At 37.7% G+C, this 16,412-nt stretch overlaps 1 protein-coding gene across 6 annotated transcripts; it reads left to right on the plus strand.

The window, feature by feature from the left end:
• Positions 1 to 2,056: 2,056 nt before the first annotated feature.
• On the plus strand, positions 2,057 to 16,064 carry zc3h11a (zinc finger CCCH-type containing 11A). Of its 6 annotated transcripts, none has more exons than XM_077726026.1 (18): positions 2,089 to 2,179; positions 2,565 to 2,592; positions 4,454 to 4,526; positions 4,642 to 4,783; positions 5,277 to 5,396; positions 5,781 to 5,904; positions 6,001 to 6,180; positions 7,706 to 7,759; positions 7,854 to 8,027; positions 8,165 to 8,242; positions 8,348 to 8,443; positions 8,607 to 8,669; positions 9,904 to 10,416; positions 11,619 to 11,686; positions 11,759 to 12,242; positions 12,462 to 12,631; positions 12,705 to 12,898; positions 15,268 to 16,064. In XM_077726026.1, exons 4-18 carry the CDS (start codon positions 4,730 to 4,732, stop codon positions 15,458 to 15,460), a joined length of 2,565 nt encoding a protein of 854 aa, XP_077582152.1. In that variant the 5' UTR covers positions 2,089 to 2,179; positions 2,565 to 2,592; positions 4,454 to 4,526; positions 4,642 to 4,729; the 3' UTR covers positions 15,461 to 16,064. The 6 variants fall into 6 exon arrangements, with proteins under 6 accessions (XP_077582150.1, XP_077582155.1, XP_077582149.1 ...); XM_077726025.1 differs by having other exon boundaries at positions 2,121 to 2,179; positions 2,493 to 2,592; XM_077726028.1 differs by having other exon boundaries at positions 2,122 to 2,179; positions 2,493 to 2,588.
• The last annotated feature ends 348 nt before the right edge of the window (positions 16,065 to 16,412 follow it).

Consider the following 16,412-nt stretch of genomic DNA (forward strand, 5'->3'; position numbering starts at 1 on the left):
GCTTAGTGATGCTTGTTAACTTTTTTTATGTGTGCGCGTAAATGTGCGAGTCTCGGGTATTGTTTACAGCAAGCTACCTTCGGCCGCTGGTTATTTACTTTTTCATGTGTGCGAGTAAATGTGCGAGTCTCGGGTATTGTTTAAAGCGAGCTACCTTCGACCGTGGGTTGTTTACTTTTTTTTATGTGTGTGCGCGAATGTGCGCGTCTCGGGTGCATTGTCTACAGCAGGCTACTTTCGGCCGCCGTTATAAGGATAGCATAAAAAGTATGCAGTATATGACGGCCGGAACAAAAGGTAACAAGTTACAATACTCATAAGTTATAATCGTTTATGCAGCAAGTACATTGCTTTGGATTATAACGGGTTGTTAATATGTTACTATGTATATATTTGAGTGTTATTGTATATTGTGTTTTGTGTGAATATGCTTTGAATAACTAAAGTTGGTTTGAAAATACAACAAAGAGCCTGTCTGATTATTTCACCCGTCTTTTAAAGGCGAAATACCACCACCCCGTGGAAAATCACGGGTACAACAAGGGCTTGAGGCAGATTTCTGACACTGGCAACAAATAATGACTGAAATGTGATTGGTTACATGCTTCAATATGAAAACACACATCTGGTTGCAGTGCAACCAGGGGGAAGCAATGAGAGGAAGCTGAAGGACAATTTGGAATTATTTAATAAGTATTCATGGACAAAATATAATTAACATTAGTCTGTGATTCAGATATTTCTTAGGCTAGCAGAGAAGGCCTTGAATGCTCTGAGGGCACACCACTGCCAGGGAGAATGGCAGAGGTATTGAAGAAGTATCAGCACTGCATATATTGACATATTGCATGTAATTCTCAATACACACTTTTGATAATATTGAAATTCTTCAACTTGAAAGTCATTATACGAAAGAAACATCTGGCAAACACCCGAAACTCCTGAAGGAACAGACTTCATGAAAATGTAATATTTGTGTCTTTCTCAAAACTTTTGGCCACAACTATACTCTATCTATAACATACTTAACACAATTGCACCCTTTTTAAATGTGTTTTAATTTAATTGAGGGTGTTGCATTATAGCTCCCAAATAAATGAAACTATATGTATGACTTGATAGGAAGGGTCTGATGGTAATGAGGCTTGGTTGTGATTGAAATTTGGATTAGCCACTGTTGACTTAATATTCAACAAGTGTGTGTGTGGGTGGGGGATGGAAGGGGTTATCATATGTTAGAAGATGAATTACTTATTCCACACATCGCCAGCTTCAAATATTTTTCACTTAATCGTCATGTCAATTTTGGTCAAATCTATTGTTGGGCCCACTGATCAACACTTAAATAAACTCGAACACAGGAACACACTGAGGCAGATAGAATGAAAGTTAAAGACCGCTTTTGCAGAGGAGGGGGAGTGGACCATTCAGAGGCTCGAGACCTCGAAGCTATCTCCCGCCGAAAAAGCTGCTTCAACTGTGGTTTTATTAGAGATAAGACAAGTCATAAAAATGGGAGGCGTTAATGCAAATGAAGGAGGTGGAGTGCAAAAGGTGTAGTGCACATTTTAACCAATAGGTGTAAATTAAATTCTATTCTAGTAACTTTTAATACATTATAGTGAAAAGGGTGCAAGACTAAATATAAGAATACAAATATATTTCACATCTATTTGTATTGCCTAATATCAACGAAATATGCCTAGGGGCTACGGAGACATTTACTAGTGATCAAACAGTACATTTTAAAATGCTAAAGAAGCAATTATAAGAATACATTAAGCACTGAAAATTAAAAACCTCGATAAAATCAAGTTAGTGGTAAACTGTTTATGCCCTCTATGAAAACATTTCCTTAGGTAACAAAAAGCCATTTTTATTTTTAAACCTTTTCTGTTTGATTACCTTAAAAATTAAGGTGAGCTCATATTTCCAAAAGAAAATCCATATGAAGAGCCACTATGGGTCATGGGTGTGTTGCATCTACACTCCCGTTCGGTAGATGGTAGTCATCAAAAGCATGGTTAGACAACCACGCACACGGGAAAAGGAAGAAGAAAAGGCGAAGAAGAATAAAACCAAAACACTTTCAGCGCCATTTTGCTCAGAAGTTGCTAACGCAATACATCAAACCTGTACTGCTGTACTTAAATCGCAAACCATTTTCACCAAGAAACTGGTAATTGTCATTATTTCCACATGTTGGATTTGACTCTTTTTAATGACAATTAGTCTATAGTGTTTGAGGGGCGCGAGCTTTCCCCTAGTAATTACGGGTAACATAGGGGTGCTACACATACTAGAAATGTACGTAGGCCTAGTACAAATGATCTAATATTACATGCTACATTTTAAAGAACATTTCGCATTCGTCACTATTTTATCGTTATATTAATTATATATTATAACTGTCATTAATTGGGAACACAAGTTGCATTTAGCTATCATTCCTCTACTAATTTACTGATTTTTTTATGGTCGCTTTTCATCAGTGCCTCGATTCGTCTTTTTTTACGTGAATTTTTCTATTGTTTTTAACAACATACACACCGTGGCCGTTAAAGCCGCCATCTGGATTTAACCAACAAGTAGGTAAGACTATTCTCTTGGCTAACTGATGTCGTGGCTTTGTTGCTGTTCTGAAGGTTTTGGAATAGTGAGGGAACCTACAGCGGTGGGTCGAATAAGTGTTTTAGAAATGTCCGATTTTGGGCTCAATGTCAATTCAATAAGAATGCTGAATCACAAGTTGCTGATCGATTTGACAAATACACATACAAGGTGACAAAATATTGAAGCCTGTATTGGCCGACATGAGCAAGTGGCAGCACTGCAAGGCAGAGGCCTTGAGCGATATTTTTTTTGTTCTATTTCAGTAACGGTGGCTCAGTTCGTTCGACCAATATCTTAAACATGTTCTATAAAAAAACGAGTGAACGTTTGACAGCTGTGCAGAGACAGTTACAGTTCCAACGTTTGCAACTTAGAATGCTATGGCGGTTTTCTATTGAAAACATGCTACGTATATATAAAATTGTGGATAAATAACTCTGAAGAGACCTAATTAAGTAACAAAAAGGAAAACCATCCATTGATGTCTTATGCGAGTTGGTCTTAGGAAGCACCTGGCGTTCAGCTCGTAAGAAGCAGTTGCAGTTGAAATTTCCGAGAGAATGTTCGCACAATTCTTACTTTACATTTTTTGATCTATTATTAAACCCCTTATTAAACTTTAATTTCATTATTTTCAACAAGTTCATGAAATCTGGTCTTAACGGGATCAAACAACATCTCACCCTGCACCATAATCATTGTAGACTGCAAGAATTGTTCCATACCCGCGTGATCCCAAGTTCCTTGGCCTAATATATTGCCAGAATTGGTCAATAGATGATTCTGTTTTTTTCTCTGGTGTCATCTTGAAAGTAAAGCGTACACAATTGGACCAAAAACTTTCAACGACAGGTTTCAAGAATAGCGAACGAAAAGAGCAATTTTTTTTTAAAATTCCATCGTAATTTTGTTAAATAGAATTTTTTCATTTCAATTATTATGATTTAAGCCTGTCCAATATGACCAAAATTGTTATCACAATAAAAAAATAACCAGTCTAACAATTATTCATTTTTTCTTTCAAATTTGAAAATTCCAATTTCTGTGAAAAGGTAAATAAATTACTTTCCTCATTCAATTATGAAAGTAACTATGTTACCTTACATAAAAAGTATATATTTTATTACTGCATCGTTGCAATTCCGAACAATTTTTAATGCGGTTTGAGTGTGCTGAACATGGAGGTGAACATTGAAGAATGCCTACTGTACTCCATAAGGTAAATGTGTTATTCATTAGAACTTTCTGAAACTATGTGAATGTTATTATTTGATTATTTGATTAGTGAACTATTAGGATGTTCGAAAACAGATGTCTTCATGATGCAAACTGTATCCAAAATGCTTCATTTGTTCAATAATAACCCTTTCAGTTCTGTGGGGAGTGTTTTTATTTAATTTTTTAGGTCTTAGTCCACCTTTGGCCCTTTGCTGTGGTCCCTGGCAATGGAAAACACACCCTTTTAGGAATACAAGCGCAGAAGACTTTTTATTTTTTGGTTTCAATTTTGGTAGCTATTTTTTTCCTCATATGTTCCCACGGGTGCAAAATGTGTCCAACCCAAGAAGAGTTGTTTTCACCATCTTCCAGTCTGAATTCACAATCTTTTTTTTTACATGAGCTTAAGCATTTTTCTTTATATGCCCCAAACTACAACTTTTTTAAAAGAAAAAAAAAGTCTTACAAATAAAAAAAAAAAAAATTAAAAAAAGAGGGCGGGGGAGGACTTGAAGCAAACATCAGTAATGTGTTAAGCAGTCTGCCTGAGATGTTTGAGAGCCCTGGGCGACCTCTTCGCTCCCCATTTCCCTCTTATCTCATGGATCAAGTTTTCCTCCAGGAATTCATACTGAAACAAGGGCAACCCATCATCAACCTTCAAAAGAGGAAGAGAACGTCTTTACACTCCTCAGGTAATAAATGCAATAGAAACTAAAAGCATTAATATTTATTTGGAATGAGGCTATTTTTGTATTCCATTTTTAAATTATAATCCTGACTGTTAAATGAATTGGTACATGTTTTCAGGGGAGTCTTGTTGGGCTGGAAGAAGCAGCTGCGGAGTTCTAAGGTCATTGCTAAATCAGTGCTGACCAAGACTTAAAACAACCTCACAATGACTAATCATGGAGACGACTGCTACTTCTTTTACTATTCTACTTGCACTAAAGTAAGCGATACATTTATTAGATATACAGTGGTACCTCGACATACGAGCACCCCGACATACGAGCATTTCGAAATACGAGTAAAAATTTGAGCAAATATCTCTAAATACGAGAAAAAAATTCGAGATACGAGAAAGCCAGGTGGCCAAGACACGAAAGGCTGTTTATCATTGTAGCGCGAGTCTTTTTTTGCTGCATCTCTTTCGTGTATAACAGATATCTATGAGCATTGGGCGGAGCGTTGCATTTTTTACAGTGTTTTTTCCGTCACTCAGCGCGAATGCCGGAGCGATTGCTAATACGAGTAAATATTACTTCTCGTTGGCTGCTCATAAGAACATCAGGGGCACTGGCTCTCTCCCCCGCAACTCCTCGCTTAATATTTGTGGTCGCAACTCCCTCTTCGTAGTGTCTCTGCGAGCACTGGGCGGAGTGTTGCATTTTTTAAAGTTATTTTCTTCTTCATATAATAAAGAACTCCCATTTTTCCACCAGGGAGACAGCTGCCCCTTCAGGCACTGTGAAGCAGCAATGGGCAATGAGACTGTCTGCAGTCTTTGGCAGGAGGGACATTGCTTTCGAAATGTCTGCATGTTTCGCCACATGGAAATCACAGTAAGAAATATTTTAAAATAAAATGAAATGTTGATAATGAGACTGTTAACTGACCTGACAATGAAATGTTCAAATTTCAAAATGGACATTTTCTCCAAATCCAAAAATAGAAGAAATCGGAGCACACAAAAGTTGTAAAAAGTTTTTGCCAAAAAGTATGGTTGTACCAGAATTTGACAAAACATTCTCGTTCATTTTAATTCTTTATTTCCAAAAGGAGAAAAACTCAACTTCCTGTTTGTGCTTATGTATTTTAGGCATTTAAAAAAAAAAGAAAGAAAACAAAAGGCGACGCTTCTCTGTTATTGCCTCTTCAAATATAAATTCAATGCCCCCAATCTATCATACCTATGTTCTTAATTGAAAACTCTTCTATTAATACAGAAAAACCGGAAGGAAATACAATGCTTTTGGGAAACCCAGCCTGCCGGCTGCCAGAAACCCCACTGTGCCTTTTTCCATGAAAAACCTCGTTGTGTTGATGGGATTCTTTTTCCACCTGACCGAAGTGAGTGTATTACCAGAGAATTTTATCTTGGCACATTTTTGATTATTTCACATCAACCTATGAAATTAATAAAAGTGATTAACGAAATGAACCCAGGGCAAAGTGTGAAAGAGCAGCTGCATGAAGAGCCATCCCCACTTCCAGCCACTCCCATCCCCTCCACAGCAAATCCACAGTTGAGAGGAGTCATAAAAGCAGAAAGCCAGGAACCAGTCCCTAGCCCCACTCATCCACCTGTGGTGATTAACCCAGCAGATGATGATGAAGATGAAGATGGTAAGATTCCTTTTTTTCGATTGTGTTTTAGCAAAGTTAATTCTATTTTATTCATGTTACACAATTAATATACTTAAACGCAAGTAGGAATATATAATGATTTTTCCGCATTTCATTCCATTAGCTTTCATTGACAATGATTGACGTCCGATCCTTTTGAACTGGTAGAATTGTCAGCAAATAAACAAGTGTTCAATGGCTTGCAGCCACATAACACTTTGGGAATTTACTTTCTGTTTTAACTATGAAACTCACCTGTATTTATTTTTTTGCCTAAAATTAAATTACATTTTAAATTTCGTACTGTGACTGTTGCACAATCCCTCTGCGTGTATTTTCTTTTGGGGTGTTTAAACATTTTTTCCATTATTACAGGTCTAAGAAATGCTTTGTTTGCGTGTTTAAGGTAGCATTATCACCTCAGGGGTTGCTTTGGTGAATTCGATAGATTGAACATTGCTGAGCCACAGCCCGTTGTGATTTGACTTAGGACGACTACGTCCACAGTACAGTCACCTAGAGCTCGCATTTCTGAAAAGAAAAGATGTGTTCACTGAGGCTCCCGGCCGTCCAGTCCGCTCAGAGAGCTCTATTTTCGGGTAAGAACGATGTCCTTCGCCCGGTGCCCACCATTTTTCTTAGGAGCTGAGCGGAGCTGTTTTCCGCCATTTTTCTGAGTGGCAAGCGAAAGACATAGATCTTCTTGCGGGTTTTAGGGTGAATTTTGACATTTTAAATTTGGATACTTACTATATGTTACTGCGATAAAGTGAAGCCACACATGTTAAAGACGTGGAGTGGTAAAGGATTACAGCAATCCCATTTCACTGTTGGCCAATATGCTAGAGCTGAGTTTGGTGCTGGGAGTGGTATCATGGACGAACAGATGGCCTCTTCCGCTTGGTTTCATTATTGTGGCGACCAGCATTTTTCAATGTTTTTTTTCTTTAGAAAATGGTTAAAAAGTTCTGTAGGGTATACTATCTCACTATAACGGCTGGTATATGTCTCTCTTTTCCTGTCCAACCAAGCAGTGAGCTCAGGGAATTAGGCACATAGAAGTAGCCTATTCTGTTGTTTTGATCCAAGCCTTTGGCTTGAGACAGCTTTTACCAAGTGACAAATGATAATTCCCAGTCATGGTTCTAGGTGAGTTTATGTAATTGACTTTTGAGTATGCTTCAACAAGATTCTATATGATGATATATAAAAAAATGTTATATTGAGACTGAGTGCTGCTACTGTTGTTTTTTTGGACTAGGTGTTGTCTTCAAGGTTGTGTCCTGATCATTATTACAGACAGACTTGTTATAGAAGCCTCAATATTTTACATAATCCAGGGTCGACTTTAAAGATGTTTTTTGTTGTTGTCGAAATACCCTAAATTTGAAATATTACTCCACGCTTCACATTCCTGCCGAAACATGTTAAAATTCTTCAAAGGGCCTGACAATTTCATCACCTTATAAACAAAAATAAAAATTTCATCGGCTGCTGTATAACATTTGTGTTTCTGTGCTTCCAGACCAATTTTCAGAAGAAGGAGATGGCCCATCCCCAAGAAAAAAATCCAAGCCTGGTCAGTTAAACTAGAATAAAAGAATTGGATTCAAAATTGTAAATCCTCTTGCATTTCCACAGTGGTCACTCAAAGTGTTTTTTTTTTTTGATAGATGAGCCAAATAACTTCGGAGTCAGCACTCTGGAGGAGATCCGACTAAAGCGGGCCCTAAAAGCGGGCATGAATAGAGCTAGTAATTCTACAGAAAGTGCTGGTATTTCTTTTAATGGAGAAAAGGAAAGCATAATTTCAACCATACGGCTACCATTAAATTCATCAAATGAAGGTAAAATGTTTCACAATTGTTTTGGAACTTAATTCACAATTTATTGGACCTTGTCAAAGCATTATTACGTTTCTTTCTTTGTTAAAATGGACAAACTACTGTATACAATTATTTCACATGCAATTTCTCTGTCTTAGACACGCTGACTTTTGAAGAAACTTTGAGACCAAGAGGCAGTGCCGATGGTAGGCTTGGGAGACGGAAGGACCCCACATGTAAGATCCACTTGCACACACCTACTCATTTTGGCAATTTGATTCTTGTATTTGTCTAGAATGTAGTCCCTTGTTACAAATAACTTACAACTTTTACTTGTTCAGATTTTAAGCATGGGGAGAGTATCCCTATGAAAACCAGCCTGGCAAAGCGTTTGGGTAGATTTGTGAAAGAAGAAACCCAATTGCCTTATCAGAAAGGTAACACACCATTGTCGAAAATCTGAAGGATGTCCTAAACACAGTCATACCATGCTACGCATTTTCATAACACTAATCAAATAGAAGTTATGTGTACTTTGATGAATCTTCACTTAGTGTGGAATGATGTCCTGTTTGCTCTTGTGCTTGTTTTCTTCATCAGGTATTAAGTCGATTAAGGAACGACTTTCTATACCTTCTGCTCCTGTTTCAATCAGTCAATCAGGTAAGAAAATGTTAAATCTACCAAATATGTTATCCCATACATCATACATTGTAAATATAGACGAATTATTTTAGTGACCATTTTCACTCCATTTTTTTTTTTTTGTGATTCATCATAAACTTGTATAGTAATACCTTGAGACACGAGCTTAATGCTTTCCGGGACTGAGCTCCTATGTCATTTTACTCACATCTCAAATAAATTTTGACCATAGAAAATAACTACCGTAGTTTCCACACTTTAAGATGTGCCTAAAAGCCTTCATTTTTTTCAAAAGTTGACTGTGTGCATTACAATCTGGTGTGCCTTATATTTGGATCAATATTGAGCCGCAACTATGGTTAGCAGCCCCCGACTCCATTTCCCCCGTAGAAGTAGTGCGCGGTGCATGCTGAGATACTTAGTTCTTTTGTCAATCCACCCAGAATGGCAGCAAATTCAGTGTGTGTGTGTATATATGCATGCATACATACACGCATACACACATACACATATATACATATATATATATATATATATATATATATATATATATATATATATATATATATATATATATATATATATATATATATATATAGATGTACATGCATGGATACGGTAGTTCTTAACTTCCTTGTTTGCATTTCTCAAATGTACTTTATGTATATAACTTCGTTATTTTCCTCAACAATTCCAAATATGTTATCACGAGTTACTTCCCTCTTGTGTTTCTCCTTGTCGGAATAAAAAATAAAGATCAAGGACACCAGTTACGACACCATTTTGTCATTAAAAACAAACAACTAAAAAGGGCCTCAAGGTGCCATAGAGTTGCGAGCTACCATAAAATCCCCTGAGAGAAATTTATCAATTATTTATAAAGGCAAAAGTGAAGGGCTTAGTAGATTGTAATGTTTTAAATTTGTAAGCCCACGATATATTTTAAGTTATCTTTTTCTTTTAATTTTTTTTTTGAATAATTTCAGTTTACAAACATTTTATTTTAAGTTTTCTGAGTGATAATATCCTTGTTGTACAGGCTTGCATACAGGCACACTGGCCTTCCACTTGTTATTTAGCATTTTATTCCTCTTAACCTGAACCCGTGTAAATTTCCAGATATTTTAAGCAAACTTTATTAGTGTGTGTTGTTGTTTTAATGTTGTCATCCATTCTTATGTCGCATTTTGAGGCCTGATATCTACTTTGATTTTCCTTATTAATTTTTTGTTCTACATTTATATTTTAACAGCAGAAGAGATCAGCACAGAATCAAACGGCAAGCTGATTCACATTAAAACTCTCGAAGAAATAAGAATGGAAAAAGCAGCAATGTCTCGTCGCCAGAAAGACTGTCATCCTCCTTTGAACAAAGAAATTACAGTTACCAAGACGGCCCCCATCCAGACACCGAAGACTATAAAGCGAACAGTTGGTGTCCAAGAACATTCTATTACTGCCAACCAATCCCCTACTGAAATCCACCACACAACGAGGAAAAGAAAAGAGAATCAGCTGGAGCAAAACCTTAATCTTAATAAGTTAAAATCAACAGCTGAAAATGTCTCTGGAAAATCTTTGCAAGAGCCAGTGATTCCAGTCCCTGATACACCAAAAGCAGGAGAGGTTAAAGTAAAGACATTAGAAGAAATACGCCAGGAGAAGGCAGCCCGAATTCAGTCTGTTGAAGTCAAGAGTCCCAACACTGAGGAGAATGCACTTAAGAAACGACGATTGCTACAAAATGACAGAGTGACTTCTCAGTGTAAGCGCTTTCCGATCCTTATCACACAATAACAGCCATTTAGAGATTTTAATTTTGAGGCATCCAGTGGATTAGTCGCGAGTAGAATTTTAATCTTCAATCCATCCTTCAAACATGAATTTATTCCATGTACCCTGGATGCCTCGCACTGTCATTAGTAATTGATTTCGTAAACGTGAAAATTTCACAAGTAGAGGTGTACCTTAAATGTTAATTGTCTAAATTGTTCCACGGTCTTCACACAATTACCGACAAAACCTTTTGAAATTGGTCAATGTGTCCCAATTTTATATCAAAGATGTGAGGAAACACAAAAATGAGAGAAAATTATAAGGGAAGGATTTATAAATTTCTTTCTGTAAAAATATGCCCTGCTCCGCTGAAATTGTTCCCCCCATGGCCGTTATATTGGGAGATGTAATACTCGTGTTTGTCCGCCAGATGACAGCAAGGGCTCCCGTTCTACCAGGGCCGCAAATAATTATCTCTTTATACGAGAACAATTTCAAGATGCGAGAAAACCAGGTGGCCATGACATGAGAGGCTATTTATCATTGTAGCCCACTGCCTTTTTTGCCACATCTCTTTTGTGTATAACAGGTATCTACGAGCACCAGGCGGAGCGTTGCATTTTCTTCTGGTTTTTTTCCCATCACTCAGCCTACCATGCATGTCTTTGGAATGTGGGAAGAAACCAGAGTACCCGGAGAATAGGAGTTAGGAGATAGTTATTGTGATACTGTATTTTCTAGCATGTATGTCATTTAAGTAACTCCAAAAATGATGACTGAATCAAGGGTACAGCTTATATGCGCGCAAATTAGACCTGACATGCGCAAAACACTGTGGCCGATAGGGTCATTGATTTCAAAATAGAGAAAAGATACAGATAAAATGCTAAACTAAATATATATTGATTTCTATGAATGTAATTCAAGAAAAAAAACTTGCATAAAACGTGTAAAAACTCACTGTTGCCTGCCGTCTTAAGTTTTACCGGAGACACACTGCCCTGCCATGGTGCCCAGAAAAGGAACCTTTGGTCTGCAGGTTTCGCTCAAACTCTGCCAGTGTTTTCTACCCCATTTGATTCTGGCGGTTACCTGAAGTGCTTTATTTTAGGGTTGGGCTGCTATCGTTCCTCTCTGTTGGATGCCCTAACTGATAGATATCTTCTAAATAGATATGTTTGTTTTTTGAAGGTGACATGACTGCAGAGAAGAGTGTGGACTTAGCGAAAAAGACACGGAAAGCCGCTGTTACCCCTGAGGTTTGACCTGAAGCTAATTCAATTGTTCTACTTTGATTTAGCAGTAATTATATCATTACTGTGCTTTTACAGATGACCTCCTTAATTGTCAAGGTCAAAACATTTGAGGAGATAATGCGTGAAAAACATCTCCGCAAGCAAGAAATGGCTGAGAAAGCTTCTCTTAGCCAGCAGACCTCTGATGTTAAGGCTTCAACCAAACCAACGGTGAATGCTGCAACTACGCTGAAGAAGTTTCTTCCATCATCACCTTCCAGTGGCAAAGTTCCACCCACCCAAAATGTCTTGTTTCGCAAGCTTAAAACTGTCAAATCGAATTCAGATTCCCCTCTAAATAACACACCTGTTGTCACAACTGTGGCCTCTGTTCTAACAAATGTAAACTCTACTGAGGAAGACACTATTTTGCAACACCCCAAAAGCCTCAACCAAGTCCCAAATAAGAGCACCAATGTATTTTCACAACTCTCATCCAAGCCGACAATTTCAGGGAGACTCCATTCTCCAGCAATAGAAAGTTTGACTACTGATAAAACGCATACCACAGACATAAAAGGTACGTTGCACTTGCATATTGTGTTATTACGTATTTATTCATATTTTTTTAAAAGTGCTAACTTTTAGTTCGTTTCATCAGATCGATGTAATAATGTGACTCCCTCAATGTCTCCAAAAATATTCATCAAAGCTTTGCGCTAAGTTTAGTGAAAGTTGCATAGCCTGAAGAAATGCCCTTTCCTTATGTTGATTGTGCACTATGTTACCTTTTTTCCAGTACGGCCCAAACTAAATGTCAAGCCGTCGGTCATGAAGCCAGACTTGCAAGTCAATTCATGCCAAAAGAGGAAGAGAGGAGTGCGCTCTGCTGTAGCTGCTGTTAAACCTCTGAATAGCGCCACAATCGTTTTAGAAGAATCACATGAGACTGGAAATAGAGACCTAAAGGTATGGTTCACTTTTCAGTATTTTAGCTTACCTTGAATATAACTGACCTCAGCTGATTTTTACTATTTTAAAGGTTATGCCGTCCTCCAGTAAAAAAACTGAGACGAGCTCTTCAGTTTCCTGTAGTTCCAGGATATTATTTGAAGACCACCACAGCTCAAGTGAGGGACTAAAGACCACCCAGATTTTAAAACAGAGTCCAAGTCAAGAAAACAACCTAGTGGCAACGCCTACCAATGCCATAGAGGAGTATTCTGCCCATTCAAGGTATTAGTTCACTTGTATATTTTTCTCTCTCTCTAGTATAATATTGTTTATTTGTTTGATAAAGGGACAATACATATCTATGAACGTATACAGTAATACCTTGACATACGAGTGCCCTGACATACGAGGAATTTGAGACACGAGTAAAATTCCCAGCAAATATTTAACACGAGATACGAGACAAATTTTGAAATACAAGCCAGCCAGTTCGTTGCTTGTGATTTCACTGCATTGTTTTTCTCGCCGCATATCCCTCGTGCAAAGATTTATGAGCCCTGGGTGGAGCGTTGCATCTTTTTCTGTTTTTTTTTTTTTTTGTGTTAGTCAGTGCAGAACTAAGGGAAACACAATGGATCCAAAGCAAGCCGGTGCAATGAAGGGTAGTGCGAAAAAAGGCGTATGATGACAATCGATATTTACCACAAAATACTGTATTTTCACACCTATAAAATGAACCGTCTGATAGGACGAAGTTGCAGAAACATTTTCTGTTTTTGTCAATACCTAGGGTGCCCCGTCGGTCAGGGCTAGCATGACACTAGGCTAGCGTATCTTATGCTAGCCACTACCGTACCTATGTTATTCTAGCCGTTTCCCACCGTTCACACCCGCATTCTGTTGTCATTCACGTCAGGCTCTGTATCGCACTAACGTGCTGTTTCTTTCAGTATTGAGTGTTTTTGACGGTTAAAAGTGCTGCAAGCACACGGACGTCAAATGCCTTACCACTCCCCTATGATGTTTTGAATGGATTTACCGTAATGCTTGGAATTCGCCGGGAGACTATTTTTAGGGTGAACGTCCGCTGGGTTGATCGCAATAAGTAGTGTGCCGACAAGAAATACAACAAGTCACTCAAGCGGTCAGGGCCATACAAAAATTTAATTTAGTGCACTAAAAAGGTGCATTGACAATTTTAGACTTTTTGGTGCGCTATATAGGTGTAAAAATGCGGTAATCTGAAAACATTGGTGTATGCGTGACAGCGCTGGCTCTTCAATTCGTATGGAGAAGCAAGAATTTTGTCTCGAAAGCTGCGATTACAATACATTAACCTCTTTGCCTTGGTTTGCCTTGCACAAGAAAGTTTAAATTTAGTGTATCGTAAGATTACAACTTTTTATAAGAATGTGTATTGGAATCTAAGTTCATTTAAATTAAATTTAAAGTTTGGTATGTTACGAGCGCATCTGTCAAGTCTATTTCTCTCCTCTGTCTCTCTCGACCCTCGACCTCCCCCATCCGCAAACTGCACTGTATTGAATACTAAGGTCTTATTTTATCATAAAGAATCATAACCACTAGTTATTTGTTACTCTATTAGTAGATGGTAAATTACAACCAATGAAAATAGTAAGACCGCTACTTATGAAATTAATTGGTTCCATTGTTTTTTTCGTAACTTGAAGATTTTGTAAGTAGACACTTTATATGTAAATTCTCTAATCCGTTCCACGGTCCTCACACAACTACCAACTTAACCCTTTAAAATTGGTCGGTGTCCCAATTTTGTATGAAAGGTGTGAGGAAACTCACAAAAAACTGAGAACGTTATAATAAAATGATTTATTAATGTCTTAAAAGCATACAAAATCTATCTATGTTGAAGCGCATTGGAACAAGAGGAACGGTATGCAATAAAGAGAGCACGCAACCACTGTCTTATTTTGGGTGTATGTGTGTGTTTGCTTTTTATATTGTGTCTCTCTGGGGTGTCGTGAAGCAAGTTAGTGGGTTGGGGACACCACAGGCAAAATTCAAACACACACATCCAACCCAAAACCTTAAGAAGACGTTGACAAGCACACGGACACAAGCACACGTCTTATAAATGAAACAATAAGAATTCAAACAAGGTCATTAACAACCTTAATCAACAATAAACATTAACGTGTTACGATTTCTATGTGTAAAAATATGGTTATTTGGTACTAATAATAGGGATGATCCTACTTCACGGTTGTTTAAATATTGCGGCCATGTCTGGTCCACATTATCCGCGATATTCACGTAAAATAAACCCAAAAATGCAACGCTCTGCCCTGTGCTCGTCAAGACAATGAGGGAGTTGCGACGGGAAAGAGTGCTTATGTTGTTCACACCTGGCTGTATGCTCGTGTATCAAACATTTTCTTGTATCTCAAAGTAAATATTTGCTCGAAATTTTAGTCGTATCTCAAAGTGCCCGTATGTCGGGGCACTCATATGTCTAGGTATTACTTTACAGTTCTATGACCTCCATATGGCTCCCAATGCTTTGTCCTTTTGTGGTGAGCAGGGATGAATTAAAACCGAATGCATTGGTGCACACAAATGACGAGGTTTTCCCATGTACAAAATTGATTTCTGATGGCATCTCTTTGTGTTAGCTTTGTACTGAAGACATCCTCGAGTAAATCTCGAAGACATAGTGCGATTGGATCACGCAATTCAACATCTGCTGCCGATGACTTAGAGGATCTGATCAACGAATTTACCGATGATCATCTAGATGGAGAGGTGGACCCTGGCATAGGAGAGGATGATCTACTCCAGGAACTGTCTGACATGATTGGCAGTTGAGGCAGCTTTTTATTTTTGTTTATCACTTAAAGCTCATTTACCAACAGTTTGCTTACGATTTATGTGTTGTATTTTTTTCAATTATTTCATTGACAATTCCTGTTAAATTTTAAGTGTTGGGAAAGACAAACTTGTTAAGCTACAAAGTCTGTATACTGTGTATGCATTGATAAAATTTAAATATGTATATGACTATTTCTGGTACTCCTTGTTTTAATTTCTATCAGATGTCACTTGTACTTTCTCATTGACTTTTTAAAAGCAAGTGAATATCAATTTAATGTCAGATTAATGTGTCGTAAATCTCAGATGATATGCCCTTGTCCAGGTGTATCTTTCTTACGGGTCGTATATTGTTTACTTCTACGACCATTACCAGTAGATTATACAGTAGACGTAAATTGAAAACCCTTGTTAACCTCAGGGAAGATTTTTCTTTTCATGTCTGTGAGAAATAGTTTGAAAATTTAGTCATTTACTTTTTTGTCTTTTCTTGTATATTGGTTTCAGAAATCTGAGAACAGAACAGTGTAATCACAACTTCTTTATAAGTTCACTAGTCAGTGAATTGTCCACATGACCAAATAAAAATGATTTTATTTTATGGCTCAGTTTAATTCAGCAATTATAAGTACACTATATATCCTGATAATTTTAAGGTATTCAGGTGAAAATTTCAAAATGTAACAATCAATTTGGTCCACCTGTGTGGAGTTTGCATGTTCTCCCTGGGCCTGCTTGGATTTTCTCTGGTCATTCTGGTTTCTTCCCACATTCCAAATTGATGCACAGTAGGCTGAATGAACACTAAATAACTACATTGCACCTAGGCATGAGTGTGAGCATGAAAGATTGCTTGTCTCCTTGTGCACTGTGATTGGCTGGCCACCAATTCAGGGTTGCCCTGCCTCTGGTCTGGAGTCAGCTGGAATAGGCCCCAGCACCCACCACG

This window comes from Stigmatopora nigra, chromosome 10, assembly GCF_051989575.1.
Source record: "Stigmatopora nigra isolate UIUO_SnigA chromosome 10, RoL_Snig_1.1, whole genome shotgun sequence".
NCBI classification, from domain to species: domain Eukaryota; kingdom Metazoa; phylum Chordata; class Actinopteri; order Syngnathiformes; family Syngnathidae; genus Stigmatopora; species Stigmatopora nigra.

Bases quoted from the DNA above. Each gene is read 5' to 3' on its own strand.
- zc3h11a (XM_077726024.1), top strand. From the start codon at position 4,730: ATGACTAATCATGGAGACGACTGCTACTTCTTTTACTATTCTACTTGC. The intron at 5,905-6,000 runs GTGAGTGTATTA...AAATGAACCCAG, and splicing joins TCTTTTTCCACCTGACCGAA to GGCAAAGTGTGAAAGAGCAG. The intron at 12,243-12,461 runs GTACGTTGCACT...CCTTTTTTCCAG, and splicing joins GCATACCACAGACATAAAAG to TACGGCCCAAACTAAATGTC.